General features: G+C 39.4%; 3 protein-coding genes across 3 annotated transcripts in view; 1 reads left to right on the top strand and 2 right to left on the bottom strand.

The window, feature by feature from the left end:
* The first annotated feature begins 6,020 nt into the window (after positions 1-6,020).
* On the top strand, positions 6,021-8,678 carry LOC119295081 (dolichol-phosphate mannose synthase subunit 2-like). The gene is made up of 3 exons (XM_037573411.1): positions 6,021-6,166; positions 7,842-7,985; positions 8,242-8,678. Exons 2-3 carry the CDS (start codon positions 7,896-7,898, stop codon positions 8,395-8,397), a joined length of 246 nt encoding a protein of 81 aa, XP_037429308.1. The 5' UTR covers positions 6,021-6,166; positions 7,842-7,895; the 3' UTR covers positions 8,398-8,678.
* Positions 8,679-8,855: 177 nt separating this feature from the next.
* LOC119295080 (exosome complex component RRP43-like) lies at positions 8,856-12,649 on the bottom strand. Its single transcript, XM_037573410.1, has 7 exons — positions 12,082-12,649; positions 11,914-11,983; positions 11,728-11,833; positions 11,170-11,236; positions 10,464-10,539; positions 9,328-9,617; positions 8,856-9,127 (listed from the first exon to the last, which is right to left on the bottom strand). The coding sequence occupies exons 1-7, from the start codon at positions 12,298-12,300 to the stop codon at positions 9,035-9,037; spliced, it is 921 nt and encodes a 306-aa protein (XP_037429307.1). The 5' UTR covers positions 12,301-12,649; the 3' UTR covers positions 8,856-9,034.
* Positions 12,650-14,555: 1,906 nt separating this feature from the next.
* The window catches only part of LOC119295079 (probable pre-mRNA-splicing factor ATP-dependent RNA helicase DEAH4), a 13,203-nt gene continuing 9,110 nt past the window's right edge, over positions 14,556-18,648 (bottom strand). The window contains exons 13-16 of the mRNA XM_037573409.1: positions 17,515-17,584; positions 15,829-15,986; positions 15,036-15,211; positions 14,556-14,945 (exon numbers count right to left, since the gene is read on the bottom strand). Of these exons, the coding sequence (XP_037429306.1) occupies positions 14,795-14,945; positions 15,036-15,211; positions 15,829-15,986; positions 17,515-17,584 (555 nt within the window). The 3' untranslated portion in view covers positions 14,556-14,794. The remainder of the gene's footprint in view (positions 14,946-15,035; positions 15,212-15,828; positions 15,987-17,514; positions 17,585-18,648) is intronic.

Genomic DNA, 18,648 nt, shown 5'->3' with positions numbered 1-18,648 from the left:
CTGACGTAGTTCTAGCAGACATCAAAAGGAATTTCTGGCGCCGTTGCCGGGGAGGATCTTCAACATCAACCAGGTTCCTAATCATAAATCTCATCTCCTCGCAATTTACATTATTTGCCATTTGCCTCTCATTTTACTCTCCCCTACTTCACAAAAAATTGACGTTTTATTCGCCCTCTTTTTTTTGTTCGCCATTTTCTTGTTAGATCTATTCGTGTTCTTGTTCTCTCGTTACAATGGCTAGTTTGAACGCTCCTACTTTGTTACCAGATTTTAAAGTTTTATACTTCAAACAAAGACAAGGAGAAAATTCGAAAGATGCTTGGTATAGGCTAATGGAGTCCTATCGTGTTTGCAATTTAAAGGGAGATGCAAAAAATTTGCTTAGAAATTTTTATGTGGGATTGGCTTTGCATCATAGACAACTTTTAGATTTTGCCGCAAAAGGGAATTTTATTGACCTCGATGTTAATACTGCTTATGAAATCTTAGAAGGAATTTTGGGGGTTGCACCACAAAATAAAAGGTTCTCTTTCACCCTGGAGGGAGTCCAAATCTTGGACAAACTCGGTGATTTGCATAAACACATGGTTGAATTGCAAAAATATAATTAACCTCTCAAACATCTCAATGGTAGTATCAATCGTATGAACACTTTGATCACCCTTTGCAATAAACGGTTGGATATTTTGGATCTTAAGATGGTTTCTTTTCCAGAAAATTTAGGGAAGCGCAAAGAGCCTCCCGGATTTGAAAATACCCTTACTAAAGTGGCAAAGATTACCAAGGATAAAACTTAGATCCTACGCGTTATGCGAAGTTAGGGGCGTAAAACGATAGCGCTTGTTGGGAGGCAACCCAATGAATAAAATTTATTTTTGCTTTTTGCTTTCTGTTCTTGTGTGTTAGCACAATTATGCTACTATTATGATTGTGTCTTTTATGTTTTAATTAGTGTTCGTGCCAAGCAAGGCCTTTGGGAAGATTTGGATGAAAGTTGATTTGATCTTGCTGAAAAACAGAAACTTTTGCACTCACGAGATTATTTGTCATTTTTTATAAAAGAGTGATTTTGAGTTGATTCTTTTTGCAGAAAATTAATAGACAAATTTCTCACGTTCACCAATTTATTTCAGAATTTTTGGAGTTACAGAAGTATTCGAAATATTCAGATTGCTACAGACTGTTCTGTTTTTTGACAGATTCTGTTTTCTTTGCATTGTGTGCTTATTTTGATGATTCTATGGTTTTCTTTGATGAGATTTTGCCATAGAAAAGTTTGAATACAGTAGATATAATGCAAAAATAAAATAAGAATAGTTTGCTACAGTACTTATAGTAGTGGTTTGCTTTCTTATACTAACGGATCTCACGAAGGTTTTGTTTGAGTTTTGTGTGATTAAAGTTTTTAAGTTTTGGGTGATCTTACGATGGATGAAGGAATAAGGATTAGCAAAAGGCTAAGCTTGGGGATGCCCGAGGCACCCCCAAGATAATATTCAAAGAAGTAGCAGGCAACTAAGCTTGGGGATGCCCCGAGTGGCATCCCTGCTTTCTTATAACAACCATCGATATTTTACTTGAAACTATATTTTTATTTGTCATATACTATGAGTTTTGCTTGGAGCATCTTGTATGATATGAGTCTTTGCTTGTTTTGCTTTGTGTTTTAAGTGTTGAATCCTTGCTGTACACACCCTTTTGAGAGAGCCAAAAATTATGCTATGCTTGCTCCTATGCTTCACTTAAATTTTTAGAGGCATGGATTTGCTCTAGTACTTCACTTATATCTTTTTGAGCATGGTGTGCTTCGTTATTTTTGAAGAAATTGCTCTCATGCTTCACTTAGATTTATTTGGGAGTTAGTAAAATTTTAAGAAATTCTCTCTTGCTTCACTTAGATTATTCTGAGAGAAAGAAAATTTATGCTCATGATCTTCACTTATATTTGTTTGAGCTTATCAAAAGCAACATATGAAAATAGTCCCAACGTGATAGATATCCAAGGAGGATATAATAAAAACTTTCATGAAGATCATTGGACAAAATAAACTTGATTCTTAGTAATGGTTTTGAGATATGATGATATGATATGTGAGTCATGTTGATGAGTAATTGTGCTTTAGTAAGAATATTGATGTTAAGGTTTATGATTCCCTATGCAAGCACGAAATTCAATAGTTATGCAATGAAATTTATATCCTACTTATAGTGCATTATTCTGTGTTACTTATGCTTAATGCTTGGGTACGAGATTTTTCTCTTTTTGGTTCGTCGCTTCCCAATCTTTTTGCTAGCCTTCATTTTGCACTAAGTAAGATCACTACTTATGCATCCAAAACCCTTTAAACCAGTTTTGCCATATGAGTCCACTATACCTACCTATATGTGGTATTTCCATGCCGTTCTAAGCAAATTTGTATGTGCCATCTCTAATTTTCAAAATAAATTTCTCTTTTGTGTGCTCTATCGCTTGCGAGGCGGTGAAGGGTGACCAATATTTTCCATGATGGATGTGTTATTCTCACGATGAGTGTTTATTCACTTGTCATTACACGAGAGTACGGCAAAGGTATTAGGGATGCCCAATCTCGAAATGAATAAATGAAATTACTTTATGTTGTCAAATAATAAATTCCTTGGAAAGTGTTGGTATGGAGGGCACCCGTGAATATGGTTAGCCATGGAAGTGAAAGTAATGGTGGAAAAAGGAATAAACTTTATTTTTTGTTTGGGTACCGCCTATGATATATCTAGCATGGAAAGTGTTGGAGATCTCTAAGTCGTTTTCGTTGGTGGGAAAAGTATGCCTCTCAAAAATATTTTATCTCTCAATTTAAGCTTTGAGTTTTGGCACCTCTACAAATCCCTACTTCCCTCCGCGAAGGGCTTTTCTTTTACTTATGCAATTTTTATTTTGAATTTGAGTCTCCATCTTCTCTCATAAAGCACCAACTAAGGGGCACTATGATCGTATTTGAGCATTGGGTGTAGCTAATATCCGAGTGTGTTTCATGAATGGATCAATGATTGAGCATAATGGGCTAGGGATAACTTGCTTTAGTGTTCATATTTTGAAATACATGGTTGCTTGTTGGTATGCTTGACTATTAAATTCTTCATGTCAAAACTAGACTATTGCTTTGAACCGTATAAAAGTCCAAATGTTCATACTATAAAGAAAATAAATATGATGAATATGTTAGGCAGCATTCCACATCAAAAAATTTGTTTTTATCATTTACCTACTTGAGGACGAGCAGGAATTAAGCTTGGGGATGCTGATACGTCTCCAACGTATCTATAATTTTTTATTGTTCCATGCTATTATATCATGAATCTTGGATGTTTTACAATCATTTTATAGTCATTTTATATCATTTTTTGTACTAACCTATTAACATAGTGCCCAGTGCTAGTTGTTGTTTTCTGCATGTTTTTTACATCGCAGAAAATCAATATCAAACGGAATCCAAATGTAGCGAAACTTCGCGAGGATTTTTTTGGGCCAGAACAAATCCATGGGCCAAGAAAGCACCTGGGGGTGCCTCGAGGGGAGAAGCACCCACCAGGATGCGTTAGGAGGCCCAGGCGTGCCCTGGTGGGTTGTGCCCACCTCGGGTGCCCCCTGAACCGCCTCTTTGCTCTATAAATACCCCAATATTCCAGAAACCCTAGGGGAGTCAACGAAAATCAATTCCAGTTGTCGCAGAGTCCAGAACCACCACATCCAATCTAGACACCAGCACAGAGGGGTTCACCACTTCCATTGGTGCCTCTGCGATGATGCCTGAGTAGTTCTTTGTAGACCTATGGGTCCGTAGTTGGTAGCTACATGGCTTCCTCTCTCTCTCTCTCTCTCTCTTGATTATCAATACAATGGTCTCTTGGAGATCCATATGATATAAGTCTTTTTGCGGTGTGTTTGTTGGGATCCGATGAACTTTGAGTTTATGATCAAATCTATATTTTTATCCATGAAAGTTATTTGAGTCTTCTTTTATCTCTTATATGCATGATTGCTTATAGCCTCATATTTCTTCTTCGATTTGATCTATTTACTTTGCCATGGGAAGAGGTGCTTTGTAGTGGGCTCGATCTTACGGTGCTTGATCCCAGTGACAGAAGGGGAACCAACACGTACGTACCGTTGCTACTAAGGATAACAAGATGGGATCTATATCTACATAATAGATAAACGATCTCATCTACATCATGTTATCGTTCTTATTGCATTACTCTGTTTTTCCATGAACTTAATACACTAGATGCATGCTGGATAGCGGTCGATGTGTGGAGTAATAGTAGTAGATGCAGGCAGGAGTCGGTCTATTAATCTTGATCGTGATGCCTATATAATGATCATTGCCTGGATATCGTCATGATTATTTGAAGTTATATCAATTGCCCAATAGTACTTGTTTTCCCACCGTTCGCTATTTATCTCGAGAGAAGCCACTACTAAAACCTACGGCCCCTGGGTCTCTTTTCATCATATTTACCTTTGCAATCTATTTTCCTTTGCATTTATTTTCAGATCTATTAAACCGAAAATACAAAAATACCTTGCTACAATTTATTTGTTCTATGATCTATTTATTCAATCTACAACTTTTATCTCATGTTATTTGCCTATCTTGAGGCGTCGTACCCGAAAGGGATTGACAACCCTTTAACACGCCGGGTTGCGAGTATTTGTTATTTGTGTGCAGGTGTTGTTTACGTGGTGTGAGGAGGTTCTCCTACTTGTTCGATAACCTTGGTCTCATCACTGAGGAAAATACCTACCATCGCTATACTGCATCATCCCTTCCTCTTTGCGGAAATACTGACGTAATTCTAGCAGACATCAGCCACGAGGTAAAAACCTTTCTATTTTTCTTTTTTCTTTTCTATTAATTACCACTGATTTGAATTTAAAATGGGACCAAATTAATGTTGAATCTTCTGAATTTTTAAGTGTAGTTTCACTCGACCTTTCCAAGGCTATGCAAAAAGTTTCAGAGTTTTTGGGTTTATATTTCTTCTATAGCTGAATGTAAGCCCAAAATCAAATAAAATATCTATTTAATTCAAAGCCCACAATAAACCCCTTTTATTCATTAAATTTTTTGGGATTGGTTCAAATAATTAAAATGATCTCTTGCTAGAATCCCTAGGGTTTATAAGGGCATTTTCGGTTCGTTGAAGAAATTTTTGGGTTTTAACCCTTTTAATTAAATTAGGAGGCATTGAAAATCCCTCGGTTTCAAATTCATTTGAATTTAAACATGATGCATGTTATGCTTAGCTACTCTAGAACATTACCAACAACTAGGGTTGTGACACTAGCCTTCTTCTTCTTCCACTTATACACTATTCACCGAAGATTGAAATTGCACTGAACCAACAATAAAAAAAAGGACACATGCAAACACCCTCATTATCCTACGCTTTAAACACCGCAATAGTCAGTCATCGCTTGCATCAGCTGGAGCATCATGCAACGCAATATGGGCTTGCAATCCATTACCACCAATTCAAAGAGCTGGAGAAACAGAACAATGTCGCGAAACAACATGGAAGAAGATTTTAAAATCGTGGTACCAACAGCCAACCAATTGAGAGCAAAAAATTTGGTGACACAAACTCTCAAAGGCCCTTCGTCTGACACTAGATCCGTCTGTTGCACATTCGGAAGATGTAATTGGATGGAATTTTTAATTTTATTTCACGCTGGTTTTTTAGGGACTTATTTTACACTGAGTTGACAGAAGGACTTGTATGGTTGACAAGTAGGCCAAACAGATTTATAAAGCTATACTAAGGTGAGGTAGGGGCGATGACGAGGCGCGCCTTCGGCTCGCTTCGGTGCTTGTAATCGTCTTAGGTGGTTTACGGATCTGCATGTAATTTTTATTATTTCTGGTGTTTGTTGTAGTGCCACTATTGAAGATGGATAGATTGAAGTTTTCTAAAAAAAAGATTTATAAAGAATATATGGATGGCAAAGAAAATGCAGGATCCGGCTCCGTTGGATTTTCTACGGACGTTTGTGATCGGACTCCAGGCAAAGTTTCACTGTTTGGTTTCTCTCCATCCCTCGTTCCTCTGTCCCGTGCGGCGTCGGCTAGATCGTGGGCTCCGGCGACGGCGGTTGAAGGGCGACGGCTGCGGCAGGGCGTAGGTGCGTGTCCCCTCTGTCCCTTTTCCCCTCTCTCCTCACTTCTCTCGCCTCTGCTGGAACGGCGCTGCGGGGGCGGCGTAAGAGCGATTCGCGCGGGCTAGGTCAGGCTCGGGGCGGCGTCCCGATGCGCGCGACCGGGCGGCGTTGTGATGTGCGTGTCTTGGGCCTGAGAACGAGGCAGAGCATGAGCTGGCTGTGTGCGCTCGCGGCGGCGGCGGCGGTGGCTAGGGCCAGAGCACGAGGCTCTTCTCTGATTGCTGGGGCCTGATCTCTCTCTCTCTCTCTCGTGTGATTAGCAGGGGCCAATTGGGAGCAAGGGTCGAGGACATGATCTGTTTAGCCACAATAATGAGCAGTGCACATAAAACATTTTTTAGTTAATTTCTGTGACAACAGACATAAGGCTGTCCATCCAACTTCACAGATCTAAAAAATCAGTTCCAATTGTCTTTGCTTTTAAAAATGTGGAAACTAGCAAGTCAGCTAGCGAACTCTCTCCTATCAAAGAAAGAGTAGAATTCAGTTTGTTGTAAATTAATTTCTGTTCTGCTTTGTTTACCACATATTGTTTCTCTTCCTTGAACTTGGTGCATATACTGAGGTGTTCAGACTTAAAGTCGAGAGAAGCAAAAGGATTGAAATGTATCCTCCGTAGGAGTATTTAAATGCAGGAAAAAAATGTAATGCCATCATGCAAGCTTAACAGTGGTTACCATCAACAGTGAAATCTAGCACATTATTGTAATTCAACAAAGGATGAATTACCTTGCTTTCAAAAAACAAATGATGATTTGCCTTTTGCAGTATCTCCTAGATGCATTGTGTGTGATATGACTCCATGTTGTTAGAGAATTCTTATATTCTTGAACAAGAGACAATAAAATCTTAGTTGTTGTAGTAGCACCACTGCCCATGACAAAGCATGATCTAGTTGATGAAAGGTGTTCTGTTAGCAGCTTTTTCTTGGTATACTGAATATATGTAAGCATCAAAACAGTTTCATTGCACAAGGTTTTTGTGTTCATCATGTAGCTCATATGAGAAGTTTGCAGGACTGACAGTGGTGGTGGAGATGTTTTATCTGCATACTTGTTGACTTCATGACTTTGTTGCTTATTCACCACCCTGAAAATAATAGCTCTGTATTTCGGTTGTCCCGAATGATATGTGACACCCTGAACACTATTTGGTTGGTGCTTAGGAATTCAGTGAGCAAATTTTACTTGTTGCAACATTGAAATGTAATGCTTGCTGGTTGCTTGCTTATTGAATTCAGGCTGAGTTGTCCAGTAGTTTTATTTCCAATATGAGATGTACCTAGCATTATGTCCATTAGTTATCAAAAGTTCAGCAGAATATGACAATGCAGAAATATTTCGCCTAAATGTAGGCCAAAAGTATAATATGGCATTGGGCATGGCACAATCGCAGTTAATGCTTACACTAGATATATAGTTGATGATTTTTCTTCTACTGTAGTTTGTTGCTTTAGCGGTGGAGTGGTTGCTCAGGTTGATTACATTACCATGTTGCACCTCTTAGTACATCAGGACTTTTGGCATTATCATGTAGTATTTATTTTGATGTAGTTTCACTATCATGGCACTCCATTTTATGAACCTTACCGTGTGAAGTTATTTGGATACTCACCGTGTTTGCATTCATCTATATGCAGGAAGCCCATTTTTGTATCTCAAATCAAGATTAGGTTCCTATAAGCTCTGAAGAAATGGAAATGGGTGACAAGGCGGTCGGTCTTGTGTTGACCATGACGAGTTTATCCATCTTTACCTACTACACTTTCTGGGTCATAATCTTGGTTAGTAACTTCTGGGCATTACATGCTTCATATCTAATATACTCCCTCCGTTCCTAAATATTTGTCTTTTTAGAGATTTCAAATGGACTACCACATACGGATGTATATAGACATATTTTAGAGTGTAGATTCACTCATTTTGCTCCGTATGTAGTCATTTGTTGAAATCTCTAGAAAGACAAATATTTAGGAACGGAGGGAGTATGTTTCTGTGATTATGTATTGATGGTGATTTTATTTCTTTTTTCCCACCTAGCCATTTGTTGACGATGATCATTTTGTCCACCAATACTTTCTACCTCAAGAATACGCCATCTTCATCCCTGTGTTTGCCGGTGTAGTGCTTCTTTCGTTCCTAAGTATATTCATCGGTCTTGTGATGATGAAGTCGAAGAAAAAGAAGGCCGCTTGATTGATTTGGCGGCTCCCCCGCTGTTCCAGTGGAGTTTCTGGTTTACTTAAACCTAGTAGACAGGTTTCGTGGAAGATTGTATTTCATTGAGCTCACTTGTGATCTAAGGCTTTCTCGTGGCACTTACAAGCGGGTATTTGCGTGTTGGTAATTATTGATCGCAAGAATAAACATTGGTCAAATATCAAGTGTTGTTACATCGATAATTCTCGGATGATATGTTAGATCAATGTAGTCGGCACTCAACATGTATCATGCTTCTGCTTCTGTGTAGTTTGACATAATGCTTCTGACTCTAAACATTTTCTCCATGTTTTCGCTGAAATGAAGTAGATTGGCATTCCTCGAGAAAACAAAATTAGACCACCAATAAATCAAAACGAAAAATACAAAACCAAAGATAACCACCACTGAACAATGGGTGCACACAAATACGGAAAATGAAGTAGAAGAGCTACTGGGAAAGAAAAGAAAACGTTCTCAAATAAAAATTATGGCGTCACTAACAAGAAGTCATATGCAAGGGTACAAATTGTTATATCTTCACGTTAATCACTAGAAAAATACCACAGTTAAAAGCAACAAAATTCTATGTCACTACCAGTACAACCAGTGAATTAGAACTATTTGCACGGACTTATTCAGCTTGGTCAACTTCCATTGCTTCAACGGAGTCCGTGAGTATTTCCTTCAACTTTTGTCCTCTTTCTTTTGCCAAGCCAATGCACGCCTGCGCAAATAAAAGGTAATTAGCTCTTCCATTACATCCACTGCGAACCTTCCATCCATTAAGTTATCGTGATAAAATAAAACCAACACTAATTAGCTAAAATTGTTGTCATACTTGGATGGATACTAAATTACTAATACATCAGGAATAAAACATATTTCCACTTTTATATATATGGGGAAAGGGGTTGGAAATCAAACCTTAATTGTTGCCATGGACGTCACTCCACCTCCAGGTTTTTGTATTGACACTAAGCGTCCGGAAGAATCTAGAACAACTGTCACAGACGTCTCTATTATTGATTCTTCTTCAGCAGTTGGGTCCGCTAGAATACTATCCTTGTGAAGTGCACATGTGAGAGGAAATGGAATGTCACCAAGAGTAAGCTTCCTCTTTTCTCTGTTTACCAATTCATATTTGCTTTTGCCTTCATTGCCTCCAACAGTAAACACTCTACCATCATCACCAACAGATACTAGGGGAATTTCCACTGTGAACGCAACATAGTATTAATAATGGAAAGTAACAAAAATCAAGCAAGATTTTCATGTAGTGAGAATAAAAATCAAATATCGCCAGTTAACAACAAGTCCTTTGAAGGAAAGTAACCAAGTAATACAACATTGTTTCCTCTGACAGGTTCATCTGTATCATAAAATTGTGTACACAACTTTAGGCCGGTGCTCTTAAGAACTGAAATAGTGAAATGTATTCTCATACTGAAAACCCGGCATAATCTTAATGCAGTAGAAACCAATTATCATAAATCAAGTTAAGAGATCATTCACGTTTATTCAAAAAATTCACATAAAATATATACCGAACCAAGGAGCAAAAAGATACTTATTCCAAACATGAAATAAAACCACCACACTATTCCGTATGAGGAGGTTATTTAGACTTTCAGTGCCAGTTTGGTTGAAAAACCTAAGTCAATCATGAGTCATGACATTGTAACTTACTCGCATTAGAACGAAAGTCGGGACACACAATATGATTTAACGCACTGTATTATACTATTATATATGGTTCTCGTTGTTTGAAATTTCAAAAGGTTATATAAACTTTGCAACTCATAAACTAAACCATATGAAGTAAAAACAACCAATATAGATCAGGTCTGATTAAAAACTGTAACATGTAAACAAACTTCCTCAGTTAACTACAAGATGCAATATAAAAATTATGGAAAGAGAAGATTGAATCATTACAGTTCATACGTCATTAAGTAACCACCAGCAGAATACCAGTGCTAATGTTTCCAATTAAAGATAGGTCAAACAAATAGTGGAAGGTTATCAAATCAATTAAGAGAGTGAAAGTAAATTAAACATACAATGTGTAAATGCAGCCACCACTGAGATCAGTGCAGCATCAAACAAAGATCCATCAGCATTCAAACAATAGACATCCTGCAAAATAGAGGTGTCAAGAAACGAAAGAAGCACATATCTCTTTGGCAAACTTATTAACAGAAGGCTATCTCAAACTTGTGTTTCGTCATTGGGTTTGTACAATGTACAAGCACACATCACACATGCTTGCCCAGTGCAGAAATCTAGAGAAACAACATATATGGTGCTACCATATGAATATGTGAGGCATGAACACAAAATTACACAAGCAATTCTCGTAATGTAGAGGTAGGTGCTAAAATTAACCACCATCATCAAATTCTAACTACATCAGCACAGTAACAAAGAGACAAAGGTATTACGCATAAGCTCTTTTTTACTTTACTTTGTGCTGTGTTCTGTTTATCATTTTTTAACTGTCGTGCAGAGTTCTGTTTATCTTGTTTGTTGCTGCGCAGAGCTGATCATACTCCATTGAGGAGCGCTACTGAAAGCGTCAATCCTCAGTGAAACTTCGAAATTTGGATAGGCACCAAGGGTGGAGGCCTTTCTCATTCTTATTCGACTTATCGCTATCACATGAATTTTGTCCTGATGACTTCTAAAGATGACTGGTCAGGGATATACTTTGATTCTATGAATAAATGAATACCGGCGATCACAGTAGCAAAATCAAAGTTGTATTACCAGGTATGCTACCCACGAAGCCTTCCCACTGATCAAACAGAGCTCCTTCAAATTTAACATCCCAGAGCTACAAAATAGGATAAAGTAAATTAATTTCAGTGCCATATATGAGAAAAGACAGGTTACAGCACCGTAGGTAGAAAATTTGTGTGATCATCTATCAACCAAACTTAAATCTCCCAGAGCAGCAAGCACAATAATATCTATCCTAGAACTTGCATTTGAAACAATCAAATAATCAATTGAATTTAATGCAGTGAAAGAAATGTAAAATCACACCCCTGAGACTTCAATTGACATAAATAATCTGTGGTGAATATATCTGAAACGACCCATTTACATCGGTGGTAAAAGAGAATCATATGAATATTTCAAACAGTGCTCTTGTAGGGGCGACATCCTTATTTGATGTGGACGAATGAACCAACATAAGTAAAATCATATCCCACTATCTAAACCACACCATAACGAATTGCAGAAAGCAGAATCACAGTAATACATTCATCCCTTATGTCAGCAAGGTAAAGATACGCAAGAAATGCAAGCCACAACAAAAACCTCATGAGGACGTCCTCCAGGGCCTTGGATATGACTGGCGCAGCCTCTGCTGGCCGTCCTGGTCTTACAAGCGGGGAGCAGATAGGCGGCATGTGAAACTCCACAGCTGTGGAAACAAAGTGTTAGCCAAACTGTACAGAACTAGAGCACCAGCAGCAACTAAAGGAAGAGCAAGGCCACACGAACCGACTGATCCTTGGTCTGGTGTCTCGGCGGGGGGCGACATCACCTCAAGCTTGATCGACGCGAGCATGGCCTGCGGCGATGGGAGGCATTTCGTCAAACAGGTGGCGCGCAACGCCAATGTGGCAATGGGAACCGTATAAAGGTCGTGAAAGTGAAAGGGGAGCTTACGGTGTCACCGAGGCGGACGAGGGCAGAGCCGTGAGCGGAGGAGACGGCGCCGAGCGCGACGGTGGTGGGGCGGGCTTCGGCGAGGCGGCGGGCGTCAGGCCGGACGGACTCGCGGAGGTGACGCTCGAGGAACGCGAGGGGGAAGAGGCGGCGGTACGCCTCGACCTCCATCTCCCCCGCGAGCCCGCCGGCCGCCGTCGCATCGGTCTCCGCGCTCATTCTCGTGGTCGGCGGGTCGCGGCGTGCTCTGTCGGGTGAGAGGGGAGAGCCGCGAGTTTCCTAGGGTTTATGCCACCCGGCCTCCTGGGGTTCTGTGGGCTGTGGCGGTCTTGTTGGGCTGCACAGCCGGAGACAGACGGTGTAGGCGCCGACTGCTTCGCGTGGTCACCCTCGCCGGCGGCGGTGCGTGGGGTCGGGGAGGTCCTGGTGGTGGAGGGAGGTCGCCGGGGAGATGAGCTTGGTGGGTTCCCCGGGCGGCGGCGCTGGGGAGATGAGCTCGGTGGGTTTAGGGTTCCTGCCAAATTAGAGCGTCGGGGCGGGGCAGGCGAATTTGGAGAATGACGGCTTGCTGGCCGGGTTTTCGTTTACCAGCCGTTTCAGACTTCTGGAATGGAATTGTATAATTGCAAAAAAGGAGAAAAGGAAAGGACTTCTGAAATGTGTTGGTGTCGGAATTCGCAATTGAATTCCGCGAATTCCGATCCAAATATGGGGTGCCAAAAGAGCTGTTTAAGAAACTGCATTTTGAAGTTTTTCAAATAAAAATATATATCCATGGAAATTTACTCTTGCAACAAATTAGTATAGGACTATATTACTTGTGACCTAAATTACGTATAGGCCCGTCTGTCTTAGTTATATGTAAAGTATGTGCATTTCACCGGTGGAAAAATAATTTCTAATGTACTCTATCTATCCCATAGGATTTTGACCAAGTTAAGGTATCATCACAATCAACCTAGTTATCTAGCGTTTTAATTGAGTTGAAAGACTTCTACAGCCAATTTTTTGTGGCTTTTTTGGTGTTGTGGAAATAGGTTGTCCCTTACCCAGCTTGTTTTAAAAGCCAACTTAAAATTTTAGAAGCCTACTAGGCAACTTATTTCTATAGGCCTAAATAAGCCCGAAAGAACTGGAAGAGGATTTGTGGCTCTCGGGTGCCACACACCTCTATATAAATATAACATTAAAATATAAAAATATAAAAAATATGGAATTTCGGGATATGAAACTTGGGTGCCCGTTGTACACACATGTTCAGTTTCGTGGGGAATGGGTGCCCGTGGTAATACCAGTAAAAAGGACAAAAAAATTCATATGTGTAGAAAAAACTTGTGGTGAAGGCCCTGGAGGACGTCCTCATGAATGTAACATATGTCGGCAATGGCAGAGTCAGGGGGACCAACAGGGGCCATGGCCCCCCCTATGATTTCCGATTTGCTGCTAGTTTGTACATGAACAATGTAGAATTTAAACAAAAATGCATAAAATAGTATTGTTTGACCCCTGTTATAGAAAGATTGAGTCATTTGGCCCCCTGATCTTTAATTCCTGGCTCCGCCACTGTATGTCGAACCATAATTCCTACGCCACATATACCACAGGCACCCATTCCCACGAAAATGAACACAAATGTACAACGGGCACTCAGGTTTCATATCCTAAAATTTCAGGAATTTTTGAAATCTTCTGATATTTTTTTATGCTACTTTCATATGGGGGTGTGTATGGCACCGTAATGCATTTTCTGAAAAGAACTGCCCTACATTTACCGGAAAAAGAAAAGACTTCTGTGCTGATTCAACCATCCATGTTATTTTATCAAGTCAAATCCATGTCCCTCTCAATAGGTCATTGTTTAGACTTAGGTTTATTACAGTTGTGATTATCCTTTTTTTGCAACTTGTGAATAAGAGTAGTTGCGTAGTCCAACCTTTGGAATACCAACAACCCAAATCCTAACTTATTAAGTCTTAACGATTGCTTATCATCAAATTGCATGTCAAAGTTCTTGCCAATTTTCTATTGCCAGACTTATAGATAATAATAGTATCTACATAATTAGGGTGGGCCTGCTTCTCCCTAATTTTCAATAAAAAAAAAATGATAACTGGTGAACCTTTTCTAGGAGGGGGGTGGCATGGAAGCACAAGGTTCTTGTGTTAACTTTATGCGGTAGGAGATAGAGAATCCTGCCAAATTTTTTCTTCTTTCCAGAAATTGCCACCCCGATAGAACTAAACTTGCCATGGAAAACATTCACAATTGCCGTCCTCCCAAGCAAACGTTCGCTGGCTATTGCGGTCCATAAAAATAGTCCACGTCAGCTTGTAAGTCACTTTCTGTAAAAAAATATCTAGGACTCTTAGATGCACATTTCGGCGACCTAGTGCACCACTACATCGACAAGCGTTAGTGCACTCTAATGTCCAGAATCGCAGGTGCCCCAAATGCGAAATTATGAACATCTTGAATGACCGGAGGTAATTTTGGGGCTTTAAGCTCCACATCTAAGCGCAAACTGAGCAAGGTACATCACGGAACCACCACAAGGCATTGGACGGGGAAGATCTTAGGTTGTTCTGTGGCATTGGTTAGTATACATCAGACTATGAGCTCAGTTCCAAATGTGTTTACTCTTTTCATGTTCATGTGCTCTATGCATGCTTCGCTCTCTTCAAAATAATCATACTACTGGAAGATCACTAATATGTCACTTCTTGCCTTTTCGCGCAAGGTAGCGCTCTCGTGCTGCCTGGATTTTACTGTCCACGTCAGATTGCTTAGCAGCTGCAGCTTTTGTTGGCGAGCCTGGTTGCTTCTCCTCTAGAGGTTCGGAATCTATCAACGCACTTGAACCGCCGCTGCAACAAGACGCTCAAGGTTACTTGTCTAGCTAGCATTGTATCAATGACACCAGAATGATCACCATTTCAGATACATGGCTTTCATACCTTAATTTGTTTATGTTCAGTTTCTCAAGCTTCTTCAAGATTGGTTTAACCCAAGTCTGCTCGACCCCACAAACATTTCTCATGAAAGGGCGGGTAGTATTTATTAGTTCGTGGTAGACGACATACACAGGCAGTTTCCCGTATTCATCACCTTCAAGTACAGAAGATGGATGCACCTGCAAAAAATGTGTACATAGAAATGTGCCAGTGGAGTTGCACAATTAAATTAGCAGACTACAGGTGTGGTAAACAACACAAAGGTACAGTTCCACAAGAGGAGGTTAAATATGTCAATGAATTAGAATTCTTGTTGCATGACACAACTGTTCTTCACAAATAATATTCGGCATGTCATATCTACGGTTTCCAAATGGCACAAACAACAAACTCTATGTCCCCTAGAATAAACATATTAAGCATTGCTGAGAAATAACTATGAACTTCATCAAGTAGCAACTGGCAGTTCCACTAATTCCAAAGGAAAGTCAAGACAGGCACAAATGAGACATACTAATTATTACCTTTGATTCCACTATCCTATTCTAAATTTTAATGAACAAAACGATTCAGTGGTGGTGGATTTAAATGGTCTAAAGGAGTTAAATGGTAGATCACAGCTTTAGAAAACCCGCTTACGGTTTGCTGATTTTACAAAGTAATCTCTGCAAGTATAAAGGATTTGAACACAGAGGCATTAGTTTCTGCATGTACTACAGGTTTCAGTCTTCCTTACTTTTTAGTCCCTAGCATTCCAAACTAACTGAATCTAACAGACAGATTACCAAGGTTATACCTGCACAAGTTGTGTCCTGTACCCAACCGTATGGTAACCATTATGATGAATCATCCTCTCAGCTAACTGGTTGCCATATCCTACGCAAAGTGCTCTTCTCAATTTTCTGTACTCAGGGTCACTCTTCCGTCCTCTCCTTGCTTGCAAATCTGTTGGACCTGAATTTTACAAAGAAAGTTTTCTTACAAAATTCAGTCAAATTGAGCCAATTTCCAGAAAATGTGGCCAACTCCAGGACTGCAACATGCCAGCCAGAATAGATTATAGTATTTTGTAGTTCTTCAATTAAATAAATACATGAATTTTGGAGATGATTCAAGGTTTCCAAAACACGAGCTTGAAAGAAGAAAAACTGAAGGAAAAAAATACTCCAAACAGTTTCCAGCAATCTCGGGGAGAGCAATGTACATGATATTTTGAACTGATACGAACAAGATGGTGTGGCTGTCACAATATCTCCTTTTTGTGCATAAATTATGATTATTTGACTTGTGCTGAAATTTCAACATGAGACACCAAATACATTAATAATTTGACATGTTCTGCTTACATTTCAACAATAGGAAGCCTTAACTCAAGGACAACAAAATATACTGCCATTAGGCAACAAAGGCTAGTTATCTACATACAAGGTCAAAATCTGCCGTGCTATTTGAAGAAACAAAATTTGCTATTCTGTTTAGTTGCTATGTCATTATATTTACCTTCAAATTAAAATTAGACAAAATACAGCCTAAAAATACCCTATAAAGAAGAATTTTCACAACACGATCTGAAAGGATTATTCAATATTACAGAGAGCATCAACCATCCACTAACTGGAATTTTCTGCTCTTAAGATCATATGACACAATTTTCTTGAGTACTTGTACACTTAGAGAAGAAAAAATACATGTTGAACATGTATACATTTTACTTTCGAGGGGTGAACATGCGCAAATTTTTGTTGGCAAGAACATCACAAGTGCACTGCCAGGAAAAAAAGATACCCCCTCTGATCCATATTACTAAAGATGCGACAAGTAATATGGATCGGAGGGAGTAAAAGGATTAAACACATCTTCTGTAATACTTATTTTTTCACAAATTCTGAAAAGGCATATGTTGAGACATGTTAGGGAGTGGTGGTATCTAAGTTGTTCTACTTCTATCTATTAGTTCCACATCATGATACAAGCTGAAATACTAAATCCTCAATGACAGATGTACTGATTGCTTGTGTGAAAATGAGTTCCCACATGTCATTGGAGTTTGGAACAGGATACAATCTGCATGTTAGATATAACTTTCATCTCTTTCTTCATTAATTGTCCCGCCACCTCAGCTCCAACCCAGCGTTGCATGGTTTAGATACAGCTGATGCTGGAATAACATTGGGAATGCCCTTATACATGTATGATTTTTTCGGAACACAAGTATCGAAACCAAAAATGGGTGCACGTGATTCTGAAGGCAAAAAACCTAAGAGCATATGAACCTCTATAACATTAGTCTTCACTCTTCAGCTTTGCCGCACAAATTTAAGGTAATTCTTAGGAATCAAAAGTGAAGCAATACACGTTCTTTATATAAAAAGCAGCTCTACAAGAGAGACGTCTCAGTATAGGAGAAACAGAGTAGCGGTTTTTAAGGGGTACTTCGTCATGAATTTTGAGAAACAGAACATATAACAAGTAGAAAACTGACCTTTAGCAATTTTTTGAATAATTTGACTTAATTGATTTCTCACATCTTTGCTGAATTTCATGCCCCGTACCTGAAAAGATAGTTTGGTGTCAACATAAAGAAAGAAATCTAATGTTTTGTACAAAACAAAGTGCGACTACAAAGTCTTTCATCATGGATATAAATTGGATAGTGCTTTTTAGTTTTGTTAAGTTACACACTGAAGTTTACAAGTTCAGGTAAAATGACCAACAAATGAAGGACAAAGAACAGTTGGGCCAAACGTTGAGCAGTGAATTATAGGCTTAGGCATTGCCACACATTGCAAAATTGTACATACTCCCTCCGATCCATATTGTGTTAGATTTGTCTAGATGCGGATGTATCTAACACTAAATATATGGATCGGAGGGAGTATTGTTTATGAAGAGATAATTCCATAGCTTTCAGCCTTTCAAGTAACTCATTCAATTTAAAAGACTAGACAATCCTACATTTAAACAAAGCATCAGAATGAAATATATAATGTCAGCATCCTACAGATTCAGTTCTGCTGAACAAAATATCATTTCCCTTTGTCCTCTTGACAAACTCAAATAAAAGTTGTGGCCATAATTTGAATCATGAGACTTTGACAACAAAGATCACTGGAACATTTTCCAGAAAAAATAGGTGCTCTCAATTGTCATATGTTTCTTGTTGTGGAAATAGTTAAACCTGCCCAGTGCCCCACCTAATCCCACATGGCATTTATGTGGCAAATTGTCAATGTTAAGTCAAGTCAACGAAAGTCCAAGCAACCAGCACGAGTCAACAAGTCATAAGAAAAGAGAACATAAAAAGAAAAGGTAAAGGAAGGAAGGCGCGAGATGAGAGAAGCCCACCATGGTGGAGGGATGAGACATCTGGTCCACCATAAGCTATGGACTCCCTCTCTTTCTAGTCCACCATGGACTAGTCGACCAATGTACCCCTCCTATCTACTTAGGGAGCCTATGATCAAGTCAAATGACTCAGCGAGCCAAGGTTGCAACTGAACCTACTCAAAAAACATCGAGTGCCAAGTTTGTGGGTGTACGACGACCTTCGTTTTAAGTCTGCTGTACACCCCCCTACGAATCATTGTTGCGATTACGTTACTAATGATACCCCCCC

This window comes from Triticum dicoccoides, chromosome 4B, assembly GCF_002162155.2.
Source record: "Triticum dicoccoides isolate Atlit2015 ecotype Zavitan chromosome 4B, WEW_v2.0, whole genome shotgun sequence".
NCBI lineage: Eukaryota > Viridiplantae > Streptophyta > Magnoliopsida > Poales > Poaceae > Triticum > Triticum dicoccoides.
This window is presented reverse-complemented; position numbering and strand designations above follow the sequence as displayed.